Below are 24996 nucleotides of genomic sequence, written 5' to 3' on the forward strand. Positions count from 1 at the left end.
CAAACTTTTGCTTGCAAGTGATCACTTTTGCCGCTGCGTTCATAACATATTGTAGTCTCTGAATAAGATAACCAGGTAGGCCATAAAGAAACGAATTACAATGATCTAAGCGAGACATTACTAATACATGCACTAGTGTTTCGGTTGACTCAATACTAAGGCATGGACGTATGCGACTAATGTTTCTGATGTGATGAAAAGCAGTCTTGCATAGATCATTGACGTGTTCCTCGAAACTCATGGTATCGTCGAAGATGGCATCAATGTTCCGTGCGCTGATGTGGGCTCGATAGTAGCATCACCCACAGTAATCGAATCTAATGGTGGCTTAGGGCGATGTTTAGCATGCAGAACCAGGAGCTCAGTCTTGTCGTTGTTTAACCGGAGATTATTTAAAACCATCCATTGGTTCAGCTCATGCAAACAAACTTCAACCCTAGTGCGCGCAGACACAACATCCTCCATTTTAGTGGTCTTCATGCTAAGGTACAGTTGAGTTTCGTCCGTGTACATATGAAACCCGACACCATGGCGACGCAGGATAGCTCCGAGAGGAGAGGTATAGACCAAATATAGGATTGGGCCCAACACAGACCCCTGAGGAAGACCGCAGGTCAGTTGACGATCAGAAGAACTAGTATCTGATTTGGACGAACTGTGAACGACTGGACAGGTAAGACTCAAACCAAGTGTAGGCAGAGCCCTGAACACCAATGCACTGGGAGAGAAGCGATAGTAGGATGCCATGATCCACTGTGTCGAACGCTGCTGACAGGTCCAACAGTACCAACATCACACACTTTCCATCATCCAGTGCACGTGGCATATCGTTATGCACTCGCAACAGTGCTGATTCAGTGCTATGGCCCACTTTATAAGCGGATTGGAAAATCTCTTCAAGTTTATTTTCTCGCAGATGGGAAATGAATTGACTCGCGACTACCTTCTCGCACTTGGAGAGAAACATCAGGTTGGAAATCGGTCTGTGATTCTTATATAGTTGATAGTCAAGTGATGGTTTCTTAAGAGAGGGCCTGACAAGGGCTTTTTTCATGTCTGAAGTCAGCGTGGAGTTCTGCAAAGAACATTTCCCAACATTCGTAATAAACGGAAGAAGCAGATCATAGCAGTTTTTGAGGACTGACGCGGGTATCGGATCTAGCATGCAGGACTTCAAAGTCGATCTAGGAACCAGGTCAGACAGTTTATCACATGATACTGACTTGAAGTGATTAAACCCAGGGCCACTGTACAGCAGTTCAACTTCGGCGTGGTTTGTGGTACCCCTTTTTTCCTGTAACTCTTCACGTATTGTGGTGATCTTTCAATAAAATAATCAGCAAACGCATTTGCTAGGGACTCATCATCCATAGAATCAAGTAGTTTAGGTTCACTTTTACGATGAAAAAGCTTGTCAAAAATAGAGAATAAGCGTTTGGGATCATATTGGCTCTCATCAATAATCCTCGAATAATAGGCCGTCTTTACCTGCAAAATAAATTCATTTACCATCTGACACTGGTCAACGAAACGCTCGCGATCGACCATAAGTCCAGTCCTTCGCCAACGTCGTTCCAGTGCCCTTCTTTTTTGTTTCTCCTCACGGATGTCTTCAGTGTACCAAGGTGCTGAAGGGCGAATCGTAATATTGCGCGTTATCAGGGGTGCGTGCTTTTCGAGCAGGCCAATCAGCGAAGTATTGTAAAGCGTTAACATAGACTCTAGATCATTACCGGCTTCATCGACTGTGCTAATTAGAGGTGAATCAGAGATGTTGTCTCTTAACTCTTGGGGATCAATTGACTTCAGTTTTCGATAATTGACTTCTTTACACTGGAACGTTTTTTAGGTAGTGCCAGAGAACAGCTGGTAACGTAATGATCAGAAATGACAGGATCGAAAACATCAAAGTCCCGAGCTGTACTCTCATTATTTCTGGTGATGACTAGATCTAGGGTGTTACCACTCCTGTAGGCGGGAACCTAGACATGTTGCTTCAAGTTAAATGCTTCAAGTAGACAGAGAAACCGTTGTGCAGATCGATCACTAGCGTCATTTACGTGCAAATTGAAGTCACCGACTATCAACAGAGAGCCATGTACAATAGCTAGAGACTCCAAGAAACTAGGAAATTCTTCAAAGAATTTCGCAGCCGATGAGGTACCGTCTGCCATTGTTTGTGGCCTATAAACAATAATAAGGCGCAAGCATAACGAGGAATGTTTCAATAAGACATCCGTAAATTCAAAGGATTTGAAATTGGTAACAATGCCGGGATGCTTCTCGAGGCGAACCACGGTCTTATGCATGACACCGATTCCGCCCCCAACGCGAGAAACCCTTGGAACATTGTAGAATTCATAGCCGGTCGGACACAAGTCACGTATAATTAATTCATCAGTTTCTTTGGCAAGCTAAGTCTCAGTTACAGAAAAGACATCGATATTACGGTCCACGGTAAGATCTTTCAGAGAGAGTGTCTTATTCCTCACCGATCGTGGATTAAGGAGAGAAAATCGCATGGATTTTGATGTTGGTAGTGTAGGTTTCATAGGTTTCATTAATATGAAATAAAGTTATTAATATTGGTCGGACCCTCTTTATGGAAACCCTTACTTATGTGAACTAAAGATTGAATCAATTGCCATTGCCTAACAGTGTCAGGACTTAGTTGACTTAATAAATTATACTCAATTAATTTGGAAAACCTAAACGGCGTTCATAGCATATAATAAATTAGCTCGTTCCATTCTATTGGATATTGGATAACCCTACAAAAGAAAACGCGTTTGAAATGACAAAGAATATAGGCTTTATATGTTCTCATAGCAGTATTACTATCAATGAAATTGGGAATTTTCCTAAGAGCATTAGCCTTTGAAAAAAGGGGAGCAATAATCAAAATGAGGAAAAATATAGGCTTTGTATATTCTCACAGCAGTATTACCATAAATGAAATTGTCAATTTTCCTGAGGGCAACAGCCTTTGCATACATTTTACTAAGAGTATTCTTAATGAGTAGCATATGATAATTTACAGGCAATAGTGACACCAACTAGCTTCAGCATGTCCTTTATTTCAATGGAACTGTCATCCAATGAAAGAGATAGGTTATGATGAGAGAACCCCAATACCATAGCTTGAGTCTTGGATTTGTTAACCTCCAAATAATTGTCATTAAGCCATTTGGAGAATAATGGTAGATCTTCACTAATATGAAGCTGTAGGGTGATAGGGCAGTTATTTGAGTAGTAGCCAGAGGTATTGTCTACGTAGAGTCTTACTGTAAGTGCATATTTCTGGCAACCAATGTGATCAAATTGATGTAGATATTTGATAGCAGTGGCCGAAAAGGAGAGCCCTAAGAAACTCTATATTGTACATCTACTGTACGCCACTCAAAGAAAGCATTTTCCACTTTGCCGCGCTAACGTTGATTGCCTAGGTAGGAATCTATCAGCCTTAAGGATGTAGGAATGATGCCATATCCTTTGAGTGTTCTCTTCACGAGGCTGTGACAGATGGTATCAAAAGCCTTGCTAAGATCAATTGAAACAAAAACCATATGTTTGCCATCCAAGGCTGTTCTCCAGTCTTCAGTTATCTTAAATAATGCTGAACAAGTGGAAAGTTTTATCAAAAGTCAGATAGGCCTTCTTAAAATAATTTTGGCCCAAAGTAACTGTGTAATTTATTTTACATAACCCTTTCAAAGATCTTTTAAATGTCAGGTGGGATGGATAATTGTTTTTGTGAGATTCACGGTTTTTTATCCACTGGGGTGATGTTACTTTCCTTCCACTTGTCAATCCAGTTGGATTGTTGGACACAATAGTTAATCAGAAGACCAGCCAGAATTGGAGAAGATGCTTTTAACATTCTTGATGGAATACTATCTTTGCCCACATCTTTGGAACTATTTAGATCTATTAACAACTCCATAGTGTACTTGGTAGATACTGTTGCAAAGCTTAAATTGCCTTTATCTTATGGAAAACAGTATTCATAGATATGTGGGATGTGACAGGTTTTCTGTTTTGCATGTGAATACAAATCTTCTGCAACACTACCTTCTAACGTCATTATATAGGGATGCCGGTCGTTTCTAGTTCTTTTCAATGTTATCAATATTGTATTATATCAGTAGCCACATAAAGTGTTAGACTGCCTATTCTTATCATCATTATCAAGGAACTATTGCAACTCATTTTGATAGTGTGACACACATGTAAATCTTTTTCATTATTTACGTGGTTATACCCTTTGGCTGTCTTTCAAACAGGTTGTCTTCTCTATTTTTTTTTTATTTCTACTGGTCCAATTTAGCTATATACAGATGGGGAGAATTTTCTACCGCTCCTCTTTACTGTTTTATCGTGCCATGGCTTTCTCATTGAAATGCTTGCTATTCATCCTTTTAACACAATAAAGAACTGGATATCCTACTTGCTAAACTTGTTTTCTTCATGTAAATATGATTTCTCTGCAAAAGATAGTTGCAAGATTATATCTGGATTTTTTAATCTTCATTTTATCTTTTTAGGTATTAAACCTGTTAAATGGGATTCTTGATCAACTTATTAGAGACAAAATCCTGAGGACAAGGTATTGCAGGTTGCTTTTAAGTGTAATTTTGAACTTTTATCTTTTTTTACAGCTTGTTCAGTGAGTGTTCAGGTTTTTATAATTTAGCTGAGTAAACTTATGTTGTGTGGACACATATTGGTTCAAGTTGAAACTTGTGGTATTTGTTTAGCATCAATGCCTTTGCATCAACTTTCAAATGTTATGTCTTAATTGTGCACTGAATGTCAAACCCTCTAGAATACTTTGTCATCTTTTTTATGCCTCTACCTAGTGGAACATAGAATTTGATCAGTTTTATTCTGTTTGGTTTACCTTGTTCCTTCCTGATGGAGAAATTGAGTCTTTATTTCAATCAATTGACAGTATGATTTCTTTTAGTTGAAATAAACATCCCATGATTTAAATCCGGTATTACTGCACCCTCTGTACATGCAGCAGACAAGCTATGAAAGAAATAAATTTGATTTAGGGATTATGTTTAAAGTGATAGAATGGTCCTAAAGACTGTGGACTAATCTTAATAGGTTGACTGCATAAGATAGACATAGTCACTGCAGTCATTCCAAATTGAGGCTTTACGAGGAGTGAGCCCATGCCCCCTAAAAAGAATCTGACCCCGCACAGTATTATGAAATAAATCACCTTTGAACTTTGGATAAGACAACAAGTCAAAATGATTGCTTCGATTGCATAAGCTATTAATTTCTCCATATTCACGTAAATTCCTCCTTCCCTGTTAGACTTGAACTAAAAAGCAACTCGTGCGAATAGAATTGGAGAATGAGGGTATGTTGCTCACATAAATGGATGATTTGGGGAAGAAAGAGATGTAAGAGTACCCCTACCCCCTCCCGCTCATATTCAAGAATTTACTCTTGCATATAGAGCAAGCCTGTGTTTTTTGTGTGACATGTTCTAGGTGTTTTAAAGTAGTAATGCATCGGTAACAGTTGGGATTTCCAGTTGGTTTGCAGTTTGCATACTTTTTGGGAAGGTTTACTGGGACTTCAATGCCATCCTTGGGGTACAAAGACCACACACTTTATCCAGGAGACACTAGAACAAAACAGGATAGAATCGCTAGAGCTATCCAATAAATGATAATTCAGTTAATTAAAATGCCTCTGATCATTCGAGTTAAGAAACCGGCTGCAAAAGGTCTAGTTTTTCAAGATAGAATGCTGAGATATATTTACCTCGGAAGCATAGAATAAAAAGTAACTGTAGTTATTAGGCCCCGAAAGGTCCGTTTTTCTGTTCCTTATTATATTTTTATTTACCTGAAGGAATGGCTCATCTTTTGTTGCTGCATTATTGAACAATTGGACCAGTTTTGAAATCTTTTGGAAGACACTCTCTGCTATGGACCTCAGGCATTCCATCCTGATGATTCTGAAAAAGATGTTAATTCTAGATTCAGCGGTTGGTACAGCTCTTCTTTTAATTATGCACATTTATGCATTCTCCAGATAGGAAATAGAGTCTACACTTTTCCCTACAGTTTTTGCCTACATACAGTGACCTCTTTCAAATTTCTCTTTTGGGCTTCCAATGTTTGCTCTACTCACAAAGGGACCAGTCAATATTTTTTTCTTGACATCTGACTGTTTTGAGTATAGGTCACGGTTTGTTGAAATATTTCCCATTCAGTGCTCTATTCAGATTTCTGTAGATCATTGTACGAATGTATGTCTCAACTATGCATTCCGCTTAGTTTTTCATGGTAACAAGTTTATCGTTCTTTTTTCTGAAAAAAAGGGCAGCTAGTTCGTGAGCATATAAAGGACCTCTTGTTGCATCGATTAGATCACCCCTGATGAAGGCACTAGACGGGAGTGTCGAAACGTTGGGTCTATGAATGTGACTTCTCGGTTACATTCATCAAATCTATAAACCAGAGTAACATCAAACCATGTCTGAAGTTTATCGTACTTTCATGGTTTTGTTATGATTCAAATGGAGGTACCAGGTAGACGCCTCCGAAGAGCGAATTGATTGAAAAGAAACTTTATTGACAAATTTCAGACCCATAATTATTGTTTAGTCTAGAAAGGTCTTTCAACCTTCAAGAGGCCTCTATCCATTGAAACTAGCTATAGAACGCAGTTGAACTGTTTATACTATTTTATAGCCCTTTTCACACGAAACTCTGATCCAGTGAAATCTAGGAGTCCTCTGGTATCTGAAAACAGATATGTCAGTTCATCTCAGTTAGAATACTGCTTAGCCAAGCCTGCCACCCTCCCAGTGAACAGCACTACTTCTTATGCCTCTGTGAGAATTGCTCTGGCCGCTGAACAGAATAGATCAGACCTATTTACAGAACTATGTCGTATGCATTTTTTTGTCGGGAAATCATATAACCTGTTGTACAGCAGTCCTTTGGACTGCTAGCTCTTATCAATTTGGTTTCCGTCACTGTATTCTCAATCAAAATGTTACGTTAATGTTACAAATACTTTTTATAAGGAAAACTTCTTAAGGAACGTCATCAGATTTAAGTGACACCTTTGGCCACGACATCTTCGAGGAAACTAAATCGTTTGGTTTTAGCATTTTAGTTCTACCATGATTCAAATTTATCTCGCAACTTGTATGCACTTTTAATTTATTCTCAGATCCACAAGAAATCGTTTTTAGCTTCCCACAAGGATCCTTCCCTGATCCCTTACCTTTTATTATGTACATATGCTTCAATGTCCTTCCGCTCGTTACTAACTATTGCAGGATTGAAATCAACCTACGCTATGTTTAAAGCAAATAGAAATGTTGCACCGCTAATAAAGTCTCTTCAATGGAAATTTCACTTTCATCTGACCCAGCTAAAAAATATTATGGTAAGTTCCAGCAGTAACAATAATGAATTTTTTTTTTTTAAATAAAAAAACAGAAAGTTACAGACTGCAGCAGATCAACATTTCCTGGCCTGTTTGAGATGTACCTGTTGTATTTGAAAGATAAGTCTACAACTCCTGCATTCAAGGTTAGGAATCATACAAACGTGTTGCAAGTATCACATTTTCATCACATAATGCGATTTAAATTGCGCTTCTTAGGCTTATTTAACAAGGAAAAAGTTTACTGAAGTAGTAGAGTTCCTTAGAAGTACTTTACCGATTGGATCCACAGAGTTTTAGCCTGATTATGATGCGTGCGTCAGCGTTACGTTTTCATTACGAATTTTTTGTTTTCTGCCTTCAAGATCGCTAACGGTTACCAAAATTAGTTATTAATATTATAAAGGTTTTTGTTCTTGAGCTAAAACGCCACAATCGAAGGTGCTTACTAGCGGTAATTTGGCTTTGATTTTAATATTCTCTAACTTGATTCGGTGACATGTTCTTCAACCATGTGATGAAAGCATCCAGCATGGCAGATCAGTCTTGCTGTTGCGTTCTGTATAAGTTGAAGTTTTGGTAGTCAGCTTTTAGGCAGACCATACATGAGGCTGTTAAAAAAATCTAAACCACTGGTTACAAAAGGGTTAACCAAGGTCCGAGTTCAGTCAGGATTAAGAGGTTTTTTAATTTTTCTGATGTTGTGTAGGTGAAAAAGGATCAGCTGTGCCACTTTTTTACGATAATAAGGATGTTTAGTTCAGATTATTTCCTACAAAAATATTCTAACAACAGAAGTGAAAAGAGCTGATTGTGAGTTAACTTTTTGTTTTTGTTTTTTTTTTTTTAATTCATTCCAGGGGCAGGTGCTAGAGCTCTTACCATACTTTACCAAGTCTACTGAAGAATATCTGAGAAGACTTAAGTAAGTGAACTCCAACATGCTAAGTGAACTAAATAATATGCAAAATCTCAGATCCGTAGTTGGATTAGCGGATATTTATTCACTGATAATGCAACTAGAAGGCTACTAAAAATCAGTTTATTTCCTTAATGTACATTTAGATTTCAACAGGATCTTGCGATGTACTTTTCTAACAGATGTGTATTAAACACATTATTTCAGACAGAATATGTGTTCTCAATAAACTGGCTGAATTGTACTGTTTTCTTTTTTTTAGTCTGTTTTAGTTAGTACCATGGTTATTTGTATTTGTCGTCCTATCTGTATAATTGAATTTTGTTAATAGATATATGATACAGAATGAAATAGTGACTCATTCCCTCTTTAAAAAATTATTGCAGGATCATAAAATTTTTGTGTATACTGAAAGGTGGCGCACTATTCCTCGTTTTGCTATATAGGGGTGCCACCATTGTGTCGCTTTAAATTTTTGTGTTTTTGTTTTTATTTTACTTTGATCTATATATTATCTACTAAATTTAGTAAGACAGTTTTGAAGGAAACGTCTCTCAAAGGTCTCTCACTCTCCTTTCCATATTTTCTCAGGGAAGGGCTGAACACTTTTGTTACCAACAGTATTCCACTGAAGTCAACAGAGTTCGTAAAAGGAGGTCCCCAATATAATGATTACATACAGACAATAGATAAGGTACATCTGAATAACAAATAATACTTTTAGCAGGGGTATTGCACGTCATTTACTCAGTGTTCACTCATGGTAGCTCGTGGCAACCTTTCTTAAGAAAGTTCGAACATAGCGCGATTGATCTTGTTTGAATGATGCGTTTCGCAAAGCAAGATACTCATGTTATGAATTACCAACGGCTCCAGATTTTCAATATAACACATGTAGTGAGTTTTCCTTCTGCAACGGCTTCGCTGGTAGACACCATCTTTTTTAGTCAGGGTATCAGTATGTGCGATAAGAGCCTGAGTGTTCTCAGACTCGAAGGCGTTCGATCTAGGCAGCGGTGAAGTTGTTCGGAAATAACTTTGAAATGTGCGAGTATCTGCTGTACCTCTACAATATCTCACCTTGAATTCCAGGAAGCTATGCTCATAATAATTCTTTCCCTTTGCATTATTTTCTGGTCTTTTTTTTGTTTTGCTATCGATTTGTTAATGTGATTACAGTGAACTATGAATGCCCCTTAGGGGTGTCATAAATTCAAAGAGTTTTTAAAATCTATTTTTAGCACATGAGAGACACGCGAATTACGAATTAGGATGTTTTGTGATTATTAAAAAAAAACCTCTTCATGTACTTCTTTTTCATCTAAGTCTCTTACGATGAATATGACTGAAGATTACTTTCACTTTATCCTAAGCTTCTTGCAGCATTTGTAGATTCCCGAAGCCTGATTCTGCTTGAGGTATTGATCTCTATTTTATGCCGTGAACGACAGCATGTTCACGAAGATCAAATTCAGAAGTCCTTTACAGCTTTCATTAAAAGGCGAGTACTTCTTTTTTATTAACAACCGTTAGCATATTCTGTACACTTTATCGTAAACCTCAAAACCAGTTATAGTATTATCAAAAAAGAAGAAAATGAAGCAATGCACTTAATGATTTAAGTTATTTACCCACATGAACAGTACACGAGTAAAGGTAAACCTATACTAAGCCAACATCGGTATGAATTGATCAAAACCTGCAAAAAGACTCTGACGAACAATATTTAGGTCGCATGATTTGTGCGTGTAGTCCTTCGTTAACGTTATGGCAACTATCACATTCAAGTGCAAAAGTATTGAACTCAGATATTTTCCTGAGCTATTTCTCATCAACAACCTCACTACCTCTATTTTGCTTGCCACCATGGACCAGATAATTACTGAATAACTGAGCATTTCCACCTCTTAAAACAACATTATTGTTGAAGTGAGTGGAGGAAATATGAAAATTTCAAATTTCTGCAAATGGTGAGGAAGTTCTGTCACAGACGGTAGAGCAAGACATTTAAGTTTCCTTTTGGTTTGATACAATTGCTTACTTGCTTACATACTTACATGCAATGACACAAGGCAATAACAGAAATATGGATACTGTTAAGATTGTAGAGAGGTTTCCATTTGACAGCGATGTGCGCAAAGGACATTTTTGGTGAATATTTTAACTTAACTTTATTTGGCTTAGTATAGGTTTAACTTTACTTGATGTACGATGATCCCATCCATTTCAAAAGGCTTCGCCACATCTGTTTTGGATTTCTTGAAACACCTTCACCTTTGTTATCTGTTAGATTGCATCCTGCACCTGATCAAGCTAAAGCAGCTATGGATGCATGCCTTTCCATATTTTTTAATGAACGAGACTATCAAACACAGTCTCGTCGAGCTGTGATTGAAAGGATCTGCATTACATTCCTTCTTAAAACATCGGCAACCGCAAGGAAAGCATTCTATCAAGATCAGATTACGAAATTGATGTCTGTGTTAGAGGCCAAGGAACTTAAGGTAAACTATCTTAGTTTTTAGAAGTGCGAGTTTTGCAGTCAAAAAAAATTATATTACTCTTGTAGCTTTAATGCAATCCACTCAGTTTTTACATTTTATAGGTGTTCTTATTAGACAAAAATTAAACAATTGTTTATTTATGAGACAACAAGAATATAAAAATGTCATTTATTTACTACTAAAACAAAAATGAATTTATACCTTTTTTTCAAGAATAAGTTTCAATATTGACGTGGGATATTTTTGCGATAATTAGCTTACCCTCTCCGAATTCAGCAGTCACAAAAGGCTGGTAAAACTCATTGCTCCAACTGCTGGAATACAAACAAAAAGTGCAAATCACAGCGCACTAAGGTCAAAGATCAACATTTGAGGACATGCATAAAAAAGGCACAGCTGTCAGAGTTCAAACGCTCCTTTAATTCATTCCCTGTCCACACACAGCCATCCCTGGTTCAAGAAAAACATTTTTTTTCCATTTTACTTTTAAGCAAGTAGGTGCTATTAGACAGAGCGAAGGTCCTTAAAATATTTGATTTACAACTGAAATTATGATATCTTAAAAACTTCCACTACAAACTATTTTAAGGCGACCTAATAGTTCAAAGAGGAGTCGCATCATTAAACAGATACTTAAAAATCTAAGAGCGATTCTTTTTCATCTTCAACGGCAACCTTGACAAGTATCCGACACATACGTCCCCAATAATACATTAAGGATCAGCAAAACTAAGACGTCAATTTAGTGCTGAGGCTTCTCCTTAAACTGCCATTCATTTTACAAAGTTCATTTTGATGTTGACCTAAATGCAGACAAACATGTGTTGAGTAAGATGCACTTTCGTTAAGTACGAGATGAACTGTAGACATGCTGGTGTATGACCTAACTTTGCGTGAAAACTTAGTGGGGTTAAGCTTGAAATTAAGTTGATGTGTTTATTGTATATGCAGCCAACAGACCCAAACTTCGAATCTCAAGTGACATCCAAATTGTGCTGTTTTAAGCTGGTAGAGATACTGTATTCTCAGTTTTCTAAATCTGAGCTGAACACATTAGAGTCCACAATAAACAAAGCATATGTCGGGGGAGACGTCAAAACAGGAAAAGAATTAACATTGGCCGTTACAAAGTAAGTCTGGACGCACTAGTACATAGAATCCAATTTTATGATGGAAGTAAAAGTTGCAAATCTTTTGTGGAGATATGGTATGAAAGCGAGCTTTAGGTGACTCAAGAAAACACTTTTTTAATATTCAAGACATCTTCACTCCATCAGCTTCTGCTACATTTACAGAACCTGAAAGGACAGCTTTAGAGTTGTTCTTGAAGGAAGCATTTACTTTTTGTAAGATGATATAGTAAGAAAGAAGGTACTTTCTTAGCTCAGCTATAGAATAAAGAAAGCTGGTGTTCGTTTCGTCACGAAAGTGAGACAAAAGAAAATCGGAGTGCCCGTGAAGAATTTGCAAGTTCAGAGGTTGATTCCTTGTAAGGGACTCAGATTTTTTCTTCCTCTCTCGTTTGTATCAAAACAAACAACACCTTGCTTCACCTAAGGCGGAGACCCAGAGGCATATTGGGTGGCGTGTTGGAGGTCGGTTCAAGAGGTCTGGACTCCAGACCGCTTAGGTTGCTCTATTGTTGAGCAAGACACTTTCCTCTCACAGCTGGGACCAGCTCCGGCCAGATGAGCAGCCTGGCTTGATTCTCCATCGTACCATTTAACTTATTTAACTTAGCTGGTTTTAGCAGATTGATGAAATAATTTTCAAACGCATGACAACAATAAAATTGTCCTTAATTTCAGCTATCTCCTCTTATCCTCATCCTTTCACTTGAGTTGAGACATTTTTCATGGTAAAGTTACCAGAGTTAGGATCATATGAAATATCTAAATCTCACTGCTTTACTAACGTACAGGTGTGAAACTTTCTCTCCAGAGCAGCTCGTGCGGCTTCGATAGAGGACATGCGTGGTGAGACTGTTGCCCTTGAACTACGGAGACAATTACATTGTGCGGCTTATAATACCTTGGTTTCTCTTATATGCTGTACACAAACAGACCTGAAGTTTTATGTTGCATTTCTTTTCTCTGAAAATCCAGTCAAGGTGGGTAGCTGCTTATTTAAATTTTTATAGCAACAATAGCTGAAGCTTGTGCTGGCGAAGTTTCTTTTTACATGTATTTGTATACTTCCGCAGTTCGTTCAATTTTCTGTAGCTCGTTCGTCTTCTGCTTATCAATGTATACCACCTTGCATCATCGGGGCATTCAAGCGTAATAATCCTTCACGTTTCGGTCACATAGGTTTGCTCCAGTAAAATGGTGTGAAGTGATACAGTTTTTGGTTTATACATGTAAAATACACCCTCTTAAGTACTCTCAAGACTTGTTCTTTATGTATTCGTTGAATTTCAAACCAAAACTTTAACCACTTTTTAGTCAGATATTTTTCTGGAAATAGCTTTTTCTGTCTCATTTAGGGTCAGTTATTACTAGATAATTTGGTGGATTGCAACAGGACCTACACATTTGAAGTGGAACTCTCAGTAAGTTCTACATGTTTTGCTACTGAATCTCACCCAATAAAAGGGAACAATGTATTGCAGTCCTTTTGGATTACAAGAGCATCTTTTCTGGTCATGTTTTCTTCAAAACCACATAGGGAAATCAGACTGTAACGAAACGAAACGGTATCTCCGGTCAAGTTAGGTTTATTTTCTCTCGCTGTCTTCACACTTTGATGAAAGCAGAAGCAGTGTACGTCCGCCCTTTTTTTTTTCGATGTGATTCATCATCTCACCTAAGGCTATCCCCATCTAACAAACCGGGTAACTGCTTGTAGAGGAAAAGTCCTCCAACATAGATAAGATGCCATTTCAAACAAGTATCTAGTTATAAAGCTTTTATTGACTATTCGAAAGATTAAATAATGACATAGGTGGATAACACAATTATTTGAGGCTAGTAGTTTACTTTATGGTCCAAAAAATTATCCAAGATATTGAACTAGATGTTCTCAATGGTGAGAACAATGAATATTTCTCAATAAAGTAAGCATTAAGAGATTATTAGTGGTAACAAAATGATCTACTTCACGATCAGAAAACTACTGAACTTTGTTGCAGTAATTAAGGACTCTGCTACTACTATCGAAGCTGCTCAATAATCTGGTGCCCCTTTCAATGAACGTATGCTGCCAGTCCTTGTTTGAAAAGCAGGAGGGATGGTTGCTTGTTGGTGAACGCGCTTTGGTTTTAAATTATGTCTAGTATCAACGCGTGATAATACTTAGTCATAGCCTTATATAACAAAGGTTTCAGAAATTTTCTTGCGCTGAAGTCTACTTGTAGTTCATTATAATATATTTAGCGTTCTCCGGTATGGATTGGGAAAGGGAAAGGTCGTCGAAGTCCAGTCTCTTGTATTCCCTTACTTACGTCTCCTTGTTTAGAGAGGGAAAGCAGGGGCGTCTTGCGACTCATTGAAACTTTGTTACTGGGGCTTTTACTGATCTCCTCAAAATGGAAAGTCGTCATCCTGGTTTAATACAGGATGTCATTTCATGTAAACTAATAAATCCTGACCTTGGGTCCACATCACAGGCTCCATTAGAGAGAAGAAAACAATTCAGAATGCAGGCACGAATTCCTTCTCCAAGGGAAAATAGTCAAGAAGATTCAGCTGGAAGAACAGGTGAGATGGCTTAGTCAATATCAGCGAAGTTTCATTTGGCCCAGTTTCAGAGGGGTTTCTTTTTTTTCAGTGTTCAACTCGATATCTGAACTCGTTCGCTACGTTCACTCGTCAGCCATCGAGTAGAACACTCGAAAAGAAATTCCATCTCTACGCGCGCCCATGTATTCTCCTCTATCTGTGCGCACGGCCCTGCATCATAACATGACGTGTCTTCACTTCGGCTCACTAGCGAGGGTTCAAAACTTTCAAGATTGTTTTTCCGTTCTATCCCGGTTGAGGTAGACCATTTCGAGCTCAAAATGAAAAGAAAATATGCAAAATACCACTCGTTTCGAGGAACGATGAGTATGTACCTCTTTCAAGCGACGAAATTAGATTTGGAGTTGACGATTCTTCATTCTCAAACGCGATACGCCTGGCTGGAAACAAAACAAAGTTTTCTGACTTTAGCTGAGGATTTGCAACATTTTGGGTACTCTCCATTAGAGCAGTTAATATTATTTTGAAGAATTGGTATGTCCCAAAAAGGTTGTTCAATAGAAGATTTTGTTTTGAAATCGTACAATTGTCAGAATTTTCAAAAAAGGTACGCAATTTTCTGGTCTCAATTCTTGTAAACAACAATTTAAGCAGAGTAAGCATACCACACGGGTATCGTAAATGAAAGGAATTTGAAAGTTTTTCGCTTCGTTTTTCGAATAGTTGATATATTTTTTTTTGTATTGACATTTCCTGAAACCATTGTTCAATGAAAGACCGTACAATTTCGGAATTTTCGACATTTACAACACAAACTTACGCAATTTTCTGGCCTTGAATTCTAGTAAACACCGATTTAAGCATGCGCAACCCACTACGCGGTCTTGTACTTCCAGGAAAGTCTTTCGTATTTCGCTTCTGAGTTAAAAATATACAATTTTAGTGATAGTGATAAAGATTTGGTCTCCAAACATTTCTTGGTCGGTTTTTGCCTTGACATTTATTCACAGTTTTCGAGTAGAGCACGATTACCTGGTAAACCCAACAAAGTTGTCATGAACTCTGTTTTCTCGAGAACAATTCGTGTCTACATGCATGCTACGTTTCGAGCAACTGATAGGCTTCTGTTTCTGTTGCGCTCTCCAAACCTCTCGCGTGCATCCAAAACTTGCCTAGTATAAACTAATTCTTTAATACACACACACACACACACGCACACACGCACACACACACACGCACGCACGCACACACACGCACACACATATATGATATATATATTAAACAATTCAATATGAACCGCGTTAACATAGGGTAACATAGCTTGCAAATTTGCATATTTACAATAAGGTCGTCTGTAGACGTCTCCATTTTTGTAAACAATTCTATAACCTAGCTGCAAACCTATTAAGTGGCGGAAACCGCAATCCATGGCTCACTGGCGGGTTTTGATCATTGTTTTAATCAAGACCAATTTTTGTGTAGCTCCTTAGTGTTCAAACAGGTCACAGTTCCAAAAAAGAAGAGTGAGACATCGTTACGTCATAGGGAAGCAGCTTGGTTGTAGGCAATATTTATTATGTTGCTATATTTAAGGCTTAAGTTACCCTATCCTACCCTCTGGAATCTGAAAATTTAGTCAGTATTATACTTTCTCGATACTTTCAAATGGCGGTGGTCAGAAGTATTTATTTAGTTATTGGAGCTTAGTTCTCCCTTAGGAGTAGGTTCAGACTTCTAAAAAATAAATTGTTTTTGTATGACACAGGGCTCTCTACACACTACATGTCTTCACAGTATTTAGCAGACAGCAGTCTTAGTGAAGATATCAGTCAGTATGATTTCTCTACACCAATACAGGTAAAGTCAGATTTGATGAACTGAGGTTCAGCCAGTTCCCGTTTAAAGGGCTGACTTTTGCGTAAGAGGGCAAAGACATACGTAATTGCATTTAAGTTGTCATACAAAAAAGCGAAAAGCCAAGTAGGAAATGAAAAGAATATAAAATTAGGAAAGTAGCACATAAAATAAGGCGCTTTACACAGAATTTCCACAAAAAAAATTATTACAAACTTCTCGCGATTATCATAAGTGTGTTTCAAAATGTCAAGTGATTCCAAAACTCATGTTGGTTTTTTATTTGACAAAATATACTCAGTTGGGAAAACCATGAAAGCGTCATATTGGCTGCACTAGTGAAAAGTTTGTCACTTTCCGGTGTGCCTTAGCTCCAAGAATTCGTCCTCTAAAAAAGGATGTTTGTAAAAGCGTAGCACTTCTAAAGAAACATTGGCTTGCATGAGGGTTTCCCGTGGAATTCGTTGAAAACTGATGACTTGGATTGTTAAAAGGCATAACCTATACATGACAAAAATTGTCAAAAACGTTAATTGAAAAAAAGGAACTTCATTTTGATATGTGCAGAAGCGAGTTTTGTTTGACCTGTTAGATCCTTCTATAACAGCTTGGTTTTACAACTATGGCGAAACATTCTAATCCAAAGGCTTCCGAACTCCACCAGTGTTGGGATCACTAAGTGGTTTCCCACGTTATCAAGAGTATGAGAGAAGCACACGACATTCAGCATCCTAGGGATTATAAATGCTATTCTTTCCAGTGCTGCTTGGTTAACGCTTGCACCATCTCTCATGGCTGTGAGCAAGGAATTTGCTCTGATCCCATAATCAACAGACAGGCACTGATTAAGAACTTATGCAAATTCGTTGGCATTAACTGACTGAGAGCAAACATCAATTCTCACAAGCCGTTGGATAATGTTCTAGTTATTGTCCGCAAAACGAACTATTATAGCAATTGCTTCCCCTTATCTGGTGCTGCCGTAAAAAATGACTGAAAGGGCCCTTGTCATGCCAACTTGACCAATCATTTTCAATTCTTGTTTAATCCGTTCAATTTCCTGTTTCAAAGCCATGGAAACATACTGTCGTAGATGAGAGCTTCCAATGAGTCGATAGCTGTTCTTCTCTAACAGAGACCATAGCATGTCTATTTTACCGATCGGGATACTCGCCTTCAAACCTCACTGACAACTTCGAGTCTGTAGGCACATTCTTCCACGTGCAACGTGCCATCTTTTGAACTTCCTTCTCTTCTGAATGCCTCGATTAGGGTCTGGTCTTTCAATTTCGACTTTTTCAACTTCTCTTTCCCGTCTTGATGCTTCTTGGACGAAATATGGATTTCAGAACACTTTTCTTGGAGGAAATGATTTCTCTACATCCACTGCAAAACAACTTTCCTTCTCTGACAATCAAATTCTCGCCTGGGAACTTAACTCGCTCATATCACGGGACTTTTTTTGTATCGGTGTTTCCTCTCTGCTTGTAATTTCCACTGGTTGATTCTAAAGATCGATCTCGATCTATCGTTGAAGGGAGTGGTCAATGTTCTCCTTCAGAATTTCCTTCTATGAGCTGCAAGTATCGAGAAGATGGCGCGGCACTGGCCGACGCCATCTCTTTTGTACATGCGCGTGAACTGCCTCTGAAAATTAACCGCTGACTAGCTTCACTCAGTTCATACGGTTACAGAATTCCTTCTCTAAAACACAAAAGCAAATCATCACAATGCTTTTGAATTCTAAAATTTAGCATTTAAATTCTTTTGAGTGCTGAAGTCTAGATCAAAGTTATGCAAATTTTAAATAATGCTAGAAATTCTTTTTACAGAAAAAGTGTAAAACAAAATGCTTTTTCAACCACATAATGCCAAAAAAATGCTAGCGTAAACGGGAAGGGCCTACACGACAGCGTAAACATTATTTTGAACAATCAAAACCCTTGATAACTTCATTTGAGTTAATTTGGCTTTGATTTTCTCCATTTTCCCCGTAAATTTTGAGCTTTTCGTTCACAGTTATCGGTAAACTGGTTCAAATGTTCTCGCAAACCAAAGTATAAAATGTGGCGTGTTTTTGACCAGCCAAGAGGGACATTTGTTTACTTTTTTTGTGCGTTGTGAGAATTTTGCACTCTATCACAATAACAGGCTTCTTCGCGCAGATCTTTGTTGTCGCTCTGTCATCAAAGAATTTGCTCATGCTTTTAGCTGTGTCTATATCGAGTTATGGATACACTTGGGAAGTTTGGAGAACACTCAAAAAGCTAGAGATGCTCTTACGCATTTTTCGCACTCTCCAAACTTCCCGCATGCATCCATAACTCGATATACGCACGCTAAGCGTGAACAAGTTCTTAATTTATTTCTCGCGCCTTTTTCATTCAGGCTCTATCCGCAACTGGAGTGAGGCAAGCTTTGTACAAGTCAAATGGGAGCAGTTCAACTGCAGAGCAGACGGTTGAGTAGACATAGTTTTTTTAATTAAAACGTAGAGCAGTTTAGGTTACTTTAGAGACCGCTTGCACTACATTCTGTCATACTTTGGTAGTAATGTTCATAAATTGAAGCCTAAAAAGCTTTGACAGTTTAACGAAACGGCGAGGGATAAAGTTTGTTTAAATAATCAGACCTTAAAGTTAACAGCTAATGTCATTGTTGAGATTTCTTCATAACCAATATATTCTCATCAATATTCCTACCTGTATTTTAAGTTACAGCCAATACCTTAACTGTTTGCTAGTCGTATTACTAAGATGTCACTTACTATTGAGATTTCAAATAAAGAAACACTGTTAAAACTGGGTGATATCCGAGAATATCACTCAAGCGACATTCCCTAATCTTTAAACGTTACGTCCACTACGGTAAGTCTTCGTTTTAAATTTAATTCAAGGCGAGAGAGGGTCTTGTGGTTGATACAGAAGAAGGGAAATCTCTTTTTGTTCATTAAGTCGAACAATCCTGTTAAACATAATAGTACAACAAAATTTGTACAACGTTCTGCTTGTCGATAAGCTGGAACGCAAATATTATTTTGATTACTTTGTCTTCCATAAATTATTGCATCTCGTGTAAATACTCAATTAGGACTGTGTAAATTGCTTTGGAGTTTTGGTGGTCGGAAATGACAATGGCTTCCGGCTGCTTAAATTGCTTAAGACATCGGTCATAGACAACTCGACGTTACGCCCCTCGGTGGCTATTTACCATCTCATGTCCAACACACGCCCATGGAATAATTGTTAAATGTCTTACAAAGGCACAAAATCTGGCTTAATACAAATGTCTCAATCTCTTCACACTATAGCGACGGAATGATTCTTGAAATTGTAGTGAAAAATAGTTGGTCTCCACTATTTCAGGATGACCGGTGTGAAGTCAGTGAGGATACGTTGGAGATGGATGATTTGAACAGGCACGAGTGTATGGCAAAATTGAGTTCCTTGTTGAAGCACCTCGTAGACAAGAGAATTTCACCCAATCAGCCCAAGGTATGTTTAATTTGAGCTTGAATTTACAGGGGTACTCAGTATTTTTTCTGAAGATACAAGCAACTATTTACGTACAATCTTCTTTCAGTTACCGTTTCGTTACTTCGGCGGTACCTCCTATTTGGGTTAAAGCTACAAATGTACTGGTTCTATGACACTCATTCACACATAGGTAGTTACAACCTATGTGCCGTAGGTATCCGCCGCTTTCGCCCCCTATCGAGTTCGCCCCTTCGAGTTCGCCCCTACCTTATACTGTGTTCGACCCCACCAAGTCGAGTTGGCCCCCAGATTGAGTCATGTCTAAATTAGTTGCCATCGAACATTGCAAACAAGTTAGAACCAAGACAAGTTTTGAATTTTAATTGACCGACGGCCATTTTGAAAGTTTTTAGCTGGGGCGACCGGAAACAAGAAATAATGTGGTCAAACAGTGAAATACAGAGAACTTTCGTTGGTCATGACCTTTATAGATTGGGTGGCTCCTACAGGAGCCGTTTTTGTATTTGACCGAAACGAAAGGCTACAAGGTCGTTCAACGATCGGGTTGCTAGCAATCTCGCGGCCCGTAAAGTTCGGAGCAGGCTCGCAGCAACTGCTTCGCTGTCCGATCACCGTTCTCGTACTGATCCCATAGGCTGAAGATCTTTGCTTGCAGCTGCCGGTAGGTTCGTCGCTGAAGTCTGCATAGTTTGTGCTCCGAAACCATTCGGATTTGGAGGGTCGTCTCTCCGTGAAGCAGCTGGATCAGCATGTATAGGGGAAGCTGACTTTTTCCCTGAGAAGAAAATGAGGAAAATACATATAAATACGTAAATATGCACGAACGCATTGATGATCAGTAGCTGGCTGAAAAGTTTTCGGCAAAGTTTGAAGGTACCGTCGATGTACCAGGCCTTGGCCCTGCACAACACCTCTAGCTGTTGCTGGCTGGCGAAGAGAAGGTGACGACGCCCACGTACCTGTAAAATCAAACAACAGAGTGTTAATGTAGCTGCTTGAAATATATAATAAATAGTGCAATAAACGTGTGATAAAAACATTTGATGATGAAAGACAAATGAAATATTTGCAAGAACTTTTTACAAGGGTAATTCTTTTACAAATGCCTAACCTTAAGAGAAAGTTCTCAGGGATGTGCTCGGGCTACAATTCAAACTCGAGGTCTAGGGGATCTGCTGGTCTCAATCGCTGCCGAAGGTGGTTAGCTGCTTTGGCGAGGTTTACTGGCTTTGGCAAACTGGGGCACGGATCATCTGTCAGATCCTCCATCAGCACCTCGTTAACAATTGCAGACGCCGGCTTAAACAAATTCGTGACAGCCTCCTTTTTCGTCTTTGCAATTATCCGGGCTGCTAAGCCTGCGCCCACTTGCCCTGGGTGATTGTGCGGCTTGGGGCCCAAGACTTTAATCAAAGAAAAGAATGTAAAACTGTGGGTACCTTTGGTCTAACAGTGCACTGCCAATCAGTGTTTTCGCCTCGACGTCTTTTAACGTTGTACGTGTAACCACGGCTGTCCACCAGCTTGTCTCGGCCCCGCTTTGTGGAATCGTCTACGATCTCAATCTCGATCTCGAAGCTGGCTGGTCCCGAGTCTGTGGCTGAAGGCTCCATTGGCGACGACTCATCAAATGCAGGAGGCTCAGAAGGCATAGCAGGAGGGTAAAAGTGTGGTTAACATCTTTTCAAGTCTGGTTGTTATGATCAACACAATGCGATGAAAGCGCGGTTTGCGATCCTGGTTTGCATTTTCTCAAATCTGGTTGCTATGACCTTAAAAACACAATGAAGTGTCCAACGCATTCTCTCAAGAAGTCTTAAATAATCAAAAGTGTGATCAAATCGTGCTTTCGTAAATTCTTCAGTCTTAATTTCATAAATAAAGCTAAACGAGGTACAAGTCTAACAACTTAAGCAATGCTGTCTCGATGAAAGCGTGGTTTACATCTTCTCAAGCCTGGTTGCTATGACCGAAAACACAGTGAAGTGTGCAACGCATTCTTCTAAGAAGTCTTAAATAATCAAAAGCGTGATCAAATCGTGCTTTCGAAAATTCTCCAGTCTTATTTTTATAAATAAAGCTAAACGAGATACAAGTCTAACAACTTAAGCAATGCTGTCGCGATGGAAGTGTGATTTGCATCTTCTCAAGTCTGGTTGCCATGACCGAAAACCCAATGAAGTGTGCAACGCATTCTCTTAAGAAGTCTTAAATAATCAAAAGCGTGATCAAATCGCGCTTTCGTAAATTCTTCAGTCTTAATTTCAGAAATAAAGCTAAACGGGTACAAGTATGACAACTTAAGCAATGCTGTCGCAATGAAAGCGTGGTTTGCATCTTCTCAAGTCTGGTTGTTACGATCAACACATTTCGTGTTCGTTAGATAAACCGAGGTTGTTTTACATTTTGTCTAGTCTGAATAATAAGTTAAGCAATGTTGTTTTGATTAAGTGTGGTTATCTTTATCACAAGTTCAGTGTATACAGTTATTTCTGGTAACCCCGGATCCCACGCTGAGTATTTAGTTGATTCCGTCAACCCAGTTCCCAAGCAGGTTCCACGCAATTGCCGAAATTCAAAATGGTCATCGCTGACGTGACATTTGGCACATTCTGCTAGTGCCTTCGTCACAAATCAACTCATCTGAATATCACTCAATCAAAGGGCGAACTCGACTTGATGGGGTCGAACTCGAAAAGTGTGGAGGCGAACATGGCATAAGGTAGGGGCGAACTCGAAGGGGCGAACTCGATAGGGGGCGAACGCGGTGCAATTCGTGCCGCACGCCCATTTGTCGTAAAGTGTCAAACTGAAGCCATTCGGTCCCCGCTTATAGACTCGTCATCCTGTAGAATACTTCTGATTGTAAGTCTCCCCGGATGTAAGCTCCTCCTTTGAGAATGTAGAAACGAATTTTGATTAGTCACGGCTTTTAAAATCTTCATTAAGAACCAGCAATTGAAACTTGTGTTTCGACCGACAGTGTTGTAGCTGTCTTTTCTCTGTTCCTCGATTGAATTATCGAACCACGTTCAAGGATAATTGGGAAAGGAAGGAACGAAATACTGTGAAGCCACCTTAACCTAGGAAGGTGTAGATTTTAGATTTTTGTAGAAGGTGTAAACTTTTGTAAAAGTTTGGGTCCAAGATTATTCTTCAAATTATTTAAATGAGTATTTGGAAATACAAAAATAACCCGTTGTTATGACGTCGGATTTTATCTTATAAGTGTGTCATTTCATTTGTGAACTTACTTACAGGATGTACCTCCGACAGACATGGCAGCATGGATGGCTCCATTACACAAGAAAATGACATCATTAAGTACCCACCTTAACATTCGACTCTTCATTGCCAAGCTTATTATTAATGAGGCCAAGGTATTAGGCAGGAAGTAGATCTTGATACTAATTAAGTAGGCCACATTATAGAACCTTTTCAAAGTTATGTAAGTCAAAGGCTGCATACAAAGCAGGTGGGTGCTCACTACACTTTAATAAGAACAGAATATGTCAAAGAGATTTCACATGTTCAACTTTTCAACATTTTAAAAGCTCTGTTCATATAATGGCACCACTGTCTTTCGTTGCATAAGCAAATAAAACAAATACCTGCATTTAAAAAGGAGAGTAATTCGTAAACCACACTCGCCAAGAGATACAAAGTTACACTCATTCAAAGCCTGTACGTGAACGTTCGTTTTATGGCTGATAATTATCCTAACCCAGCCACAGCTGGCCTCATCCAATGATAAGGTAAGGACATGTGAAAACTTTATTGGATTGTCTTGAAAAATTGTTTGGTGCCACAAAAAACTTGTAACCGATGGCATCAGCGGAGAATCCCTTAAAACAAACTCTAGACGAGCTTTAAAATGATAATGTTTTCGCTTTGTGACCTAAAAATCATTTATTGATTTCAGTTATCACTGACAGTGTTTTTATGGGCGTGTCGTAGTCTCTCTTGTGACATTCCCATTACAATTTTTTAAAGATATTTGAAGCCTATGCAAAGTTCTGGCTTAATCCTTTAATGGAGCTAATCCTGCAAATGAAAGAGACAGAACCGGCAGGTATAGAAGGCATCAATTACTTCATTGTGGATCTTGTAGTCACTCTGTTGTCGTGGAGTACGACAGCAATACCAGAGGTTAGTCAAGTGAATTTTTCAGAGAAAATTAAACGTATTTATGTATTTCTTACGATTCAATATTAAGATGACTCGAGAAAAATTATTTTTATAGGATAGTGACAGTGATCGTCACCTCACCAGCAGACTTCTCGGGTTTCTGATGTCTAGAACTCGACACAGGCATCGCGCTTTATTCAGGAACAACTTGGAAATAGTGAAATGTGTTGTGGAAATCTGGAAGAGCATTCTTCATGTGCCTACAGAGTACGTTAATCTTGAATTTCGTAGGAAAGCTTGTATGCTCTATATGCTTTAGGCATTCATAGTAAATTGGTTTGTAGCTTCTTTTTAATGTCGTAATCTAGTAGTAAATGATTGCAGTTCTGACGTGTCCAAACCGATGAATGTTCAGTATTATTAAGGCTTTGCGATTCTGCTCATCTTTAAAGAATTAGGAATATGAAAATAATTTTCAATGTAACCTTACAAGCAAAACCATGAAAGATGGCGGTCTGTTCCTGGCTGTCAACCAGTTGGGAAGTTATCTACTTTAAGTAGAACCAATTTGAAATGTTGCATGAGCTTAAGAGAGAACTTTTTATCGCAGAGAGAATTCCAAACAAAGGAACACGAATTAAGACAGTCACTTTTAGTCGTGAACTACAAAGATTGTTTATTACTAATTAATTGTTAGCGTGCTCGTGTCGATCTGTCAAAATTGATGTTTAGAAATACCGAAACCACCTGAAAATCAGGCCTTTATCTGTTTTACACTTCATTTATATGAAACTTTTTCTCTCTTAGCAATCGTTTTTAGTAAGGAGTCGCTCAAAGTCGTGGAAGGATGAACTTCCTTTTCCCGGCTCTCTGGAGATAATTGATTCCACTTCAAGTGTTATTTTCCTTACGGGTTCATAATTTTTCATCTATCCCCTTTTAATTTTTCCTTGCACCTTTAATTTCTCTCAATCCCTCTTCATGAATTT

At 38.5% G+C, this 24996-nt stretch overlaps 1 protein-coding gene and 1 pseudogene across 1 annotated transcript in view; one reads left to right on the forward strand and one right to left on the reverse strand.

Moving 5' to 3' along the window:
• LOC131786209 (DNA-dependent protein kinase catalytic subunit) overlaps positions 1–24996 on the forward strand; it is a 257393-nt gene that overhangs the window by 197301 nt on the left and 35096 nt on the right. The window contains exons 48-64 of the mRNA XM_066170894.1: positions 4545–4606; positions 5875–6010; positions 7479–7571; positions 8286–8350; positions 8936–9038; positions 9718–9845; positions 10635–10848; positions 11800–11978; positions 12790–12958; positions 13334–13399; positions 14456–14546; positions 16294–16385; positions 18771–18842; positions 19748–19876; positions 23140–23259; positions 23873–24028; positions 24123–24274. Coding sequence (XP_066026991.1) covers positions 4545–4606; positions 5875–6010; positions 7479–7571; positions 8286–8350; positions 8936–9038; positions 9718–9845; positions 10635–10848; positions 11800–11978; positions 12790–12958; positions 13334–13399; positions 14456–14546; positions 16294–16385; positions 18771–18842; positions 19748–19876; positions 23140–23259; positions 23873–24028; positions 24123–24274 — 2027 coding nt within the window. The remainder of the gene's footprint in view (positions 1–4544; positions 4607–5874; positions 6011–7478; positions 7572–8285; positions 8351–8935; positions 9039–9717; positions 9846–10634; positions 10849–11799; positions 11979–12789; positions 12959–13333; positions 13400–14455; positions 14547–16293; positions 16386–18770; positions 18843–19747; positions 19877–23139; positions 23260–23872; positions 24029–24122; positions 24275–24996) is intronic.
• LOC136282819 (uncharacterized) lies at positions 20488–21531 on the reverse strand (annotated as a pseudogene).

This window comes from Pocillopora verrucosa, chromosome 8, assembly GCF_036669915.1.
Source record: "Pocillopora verrucosa isolate sample1 chromosome 8, ASM3666991v2, whole genome shotgun sequence".
Taxonomy (NCBI): Eukaryota; Metazoa; Cnidaria; class Anthozoa; order Scleractinia; family Pocilloporidae; genus Pocillopora; species Pocillopora verrucosa.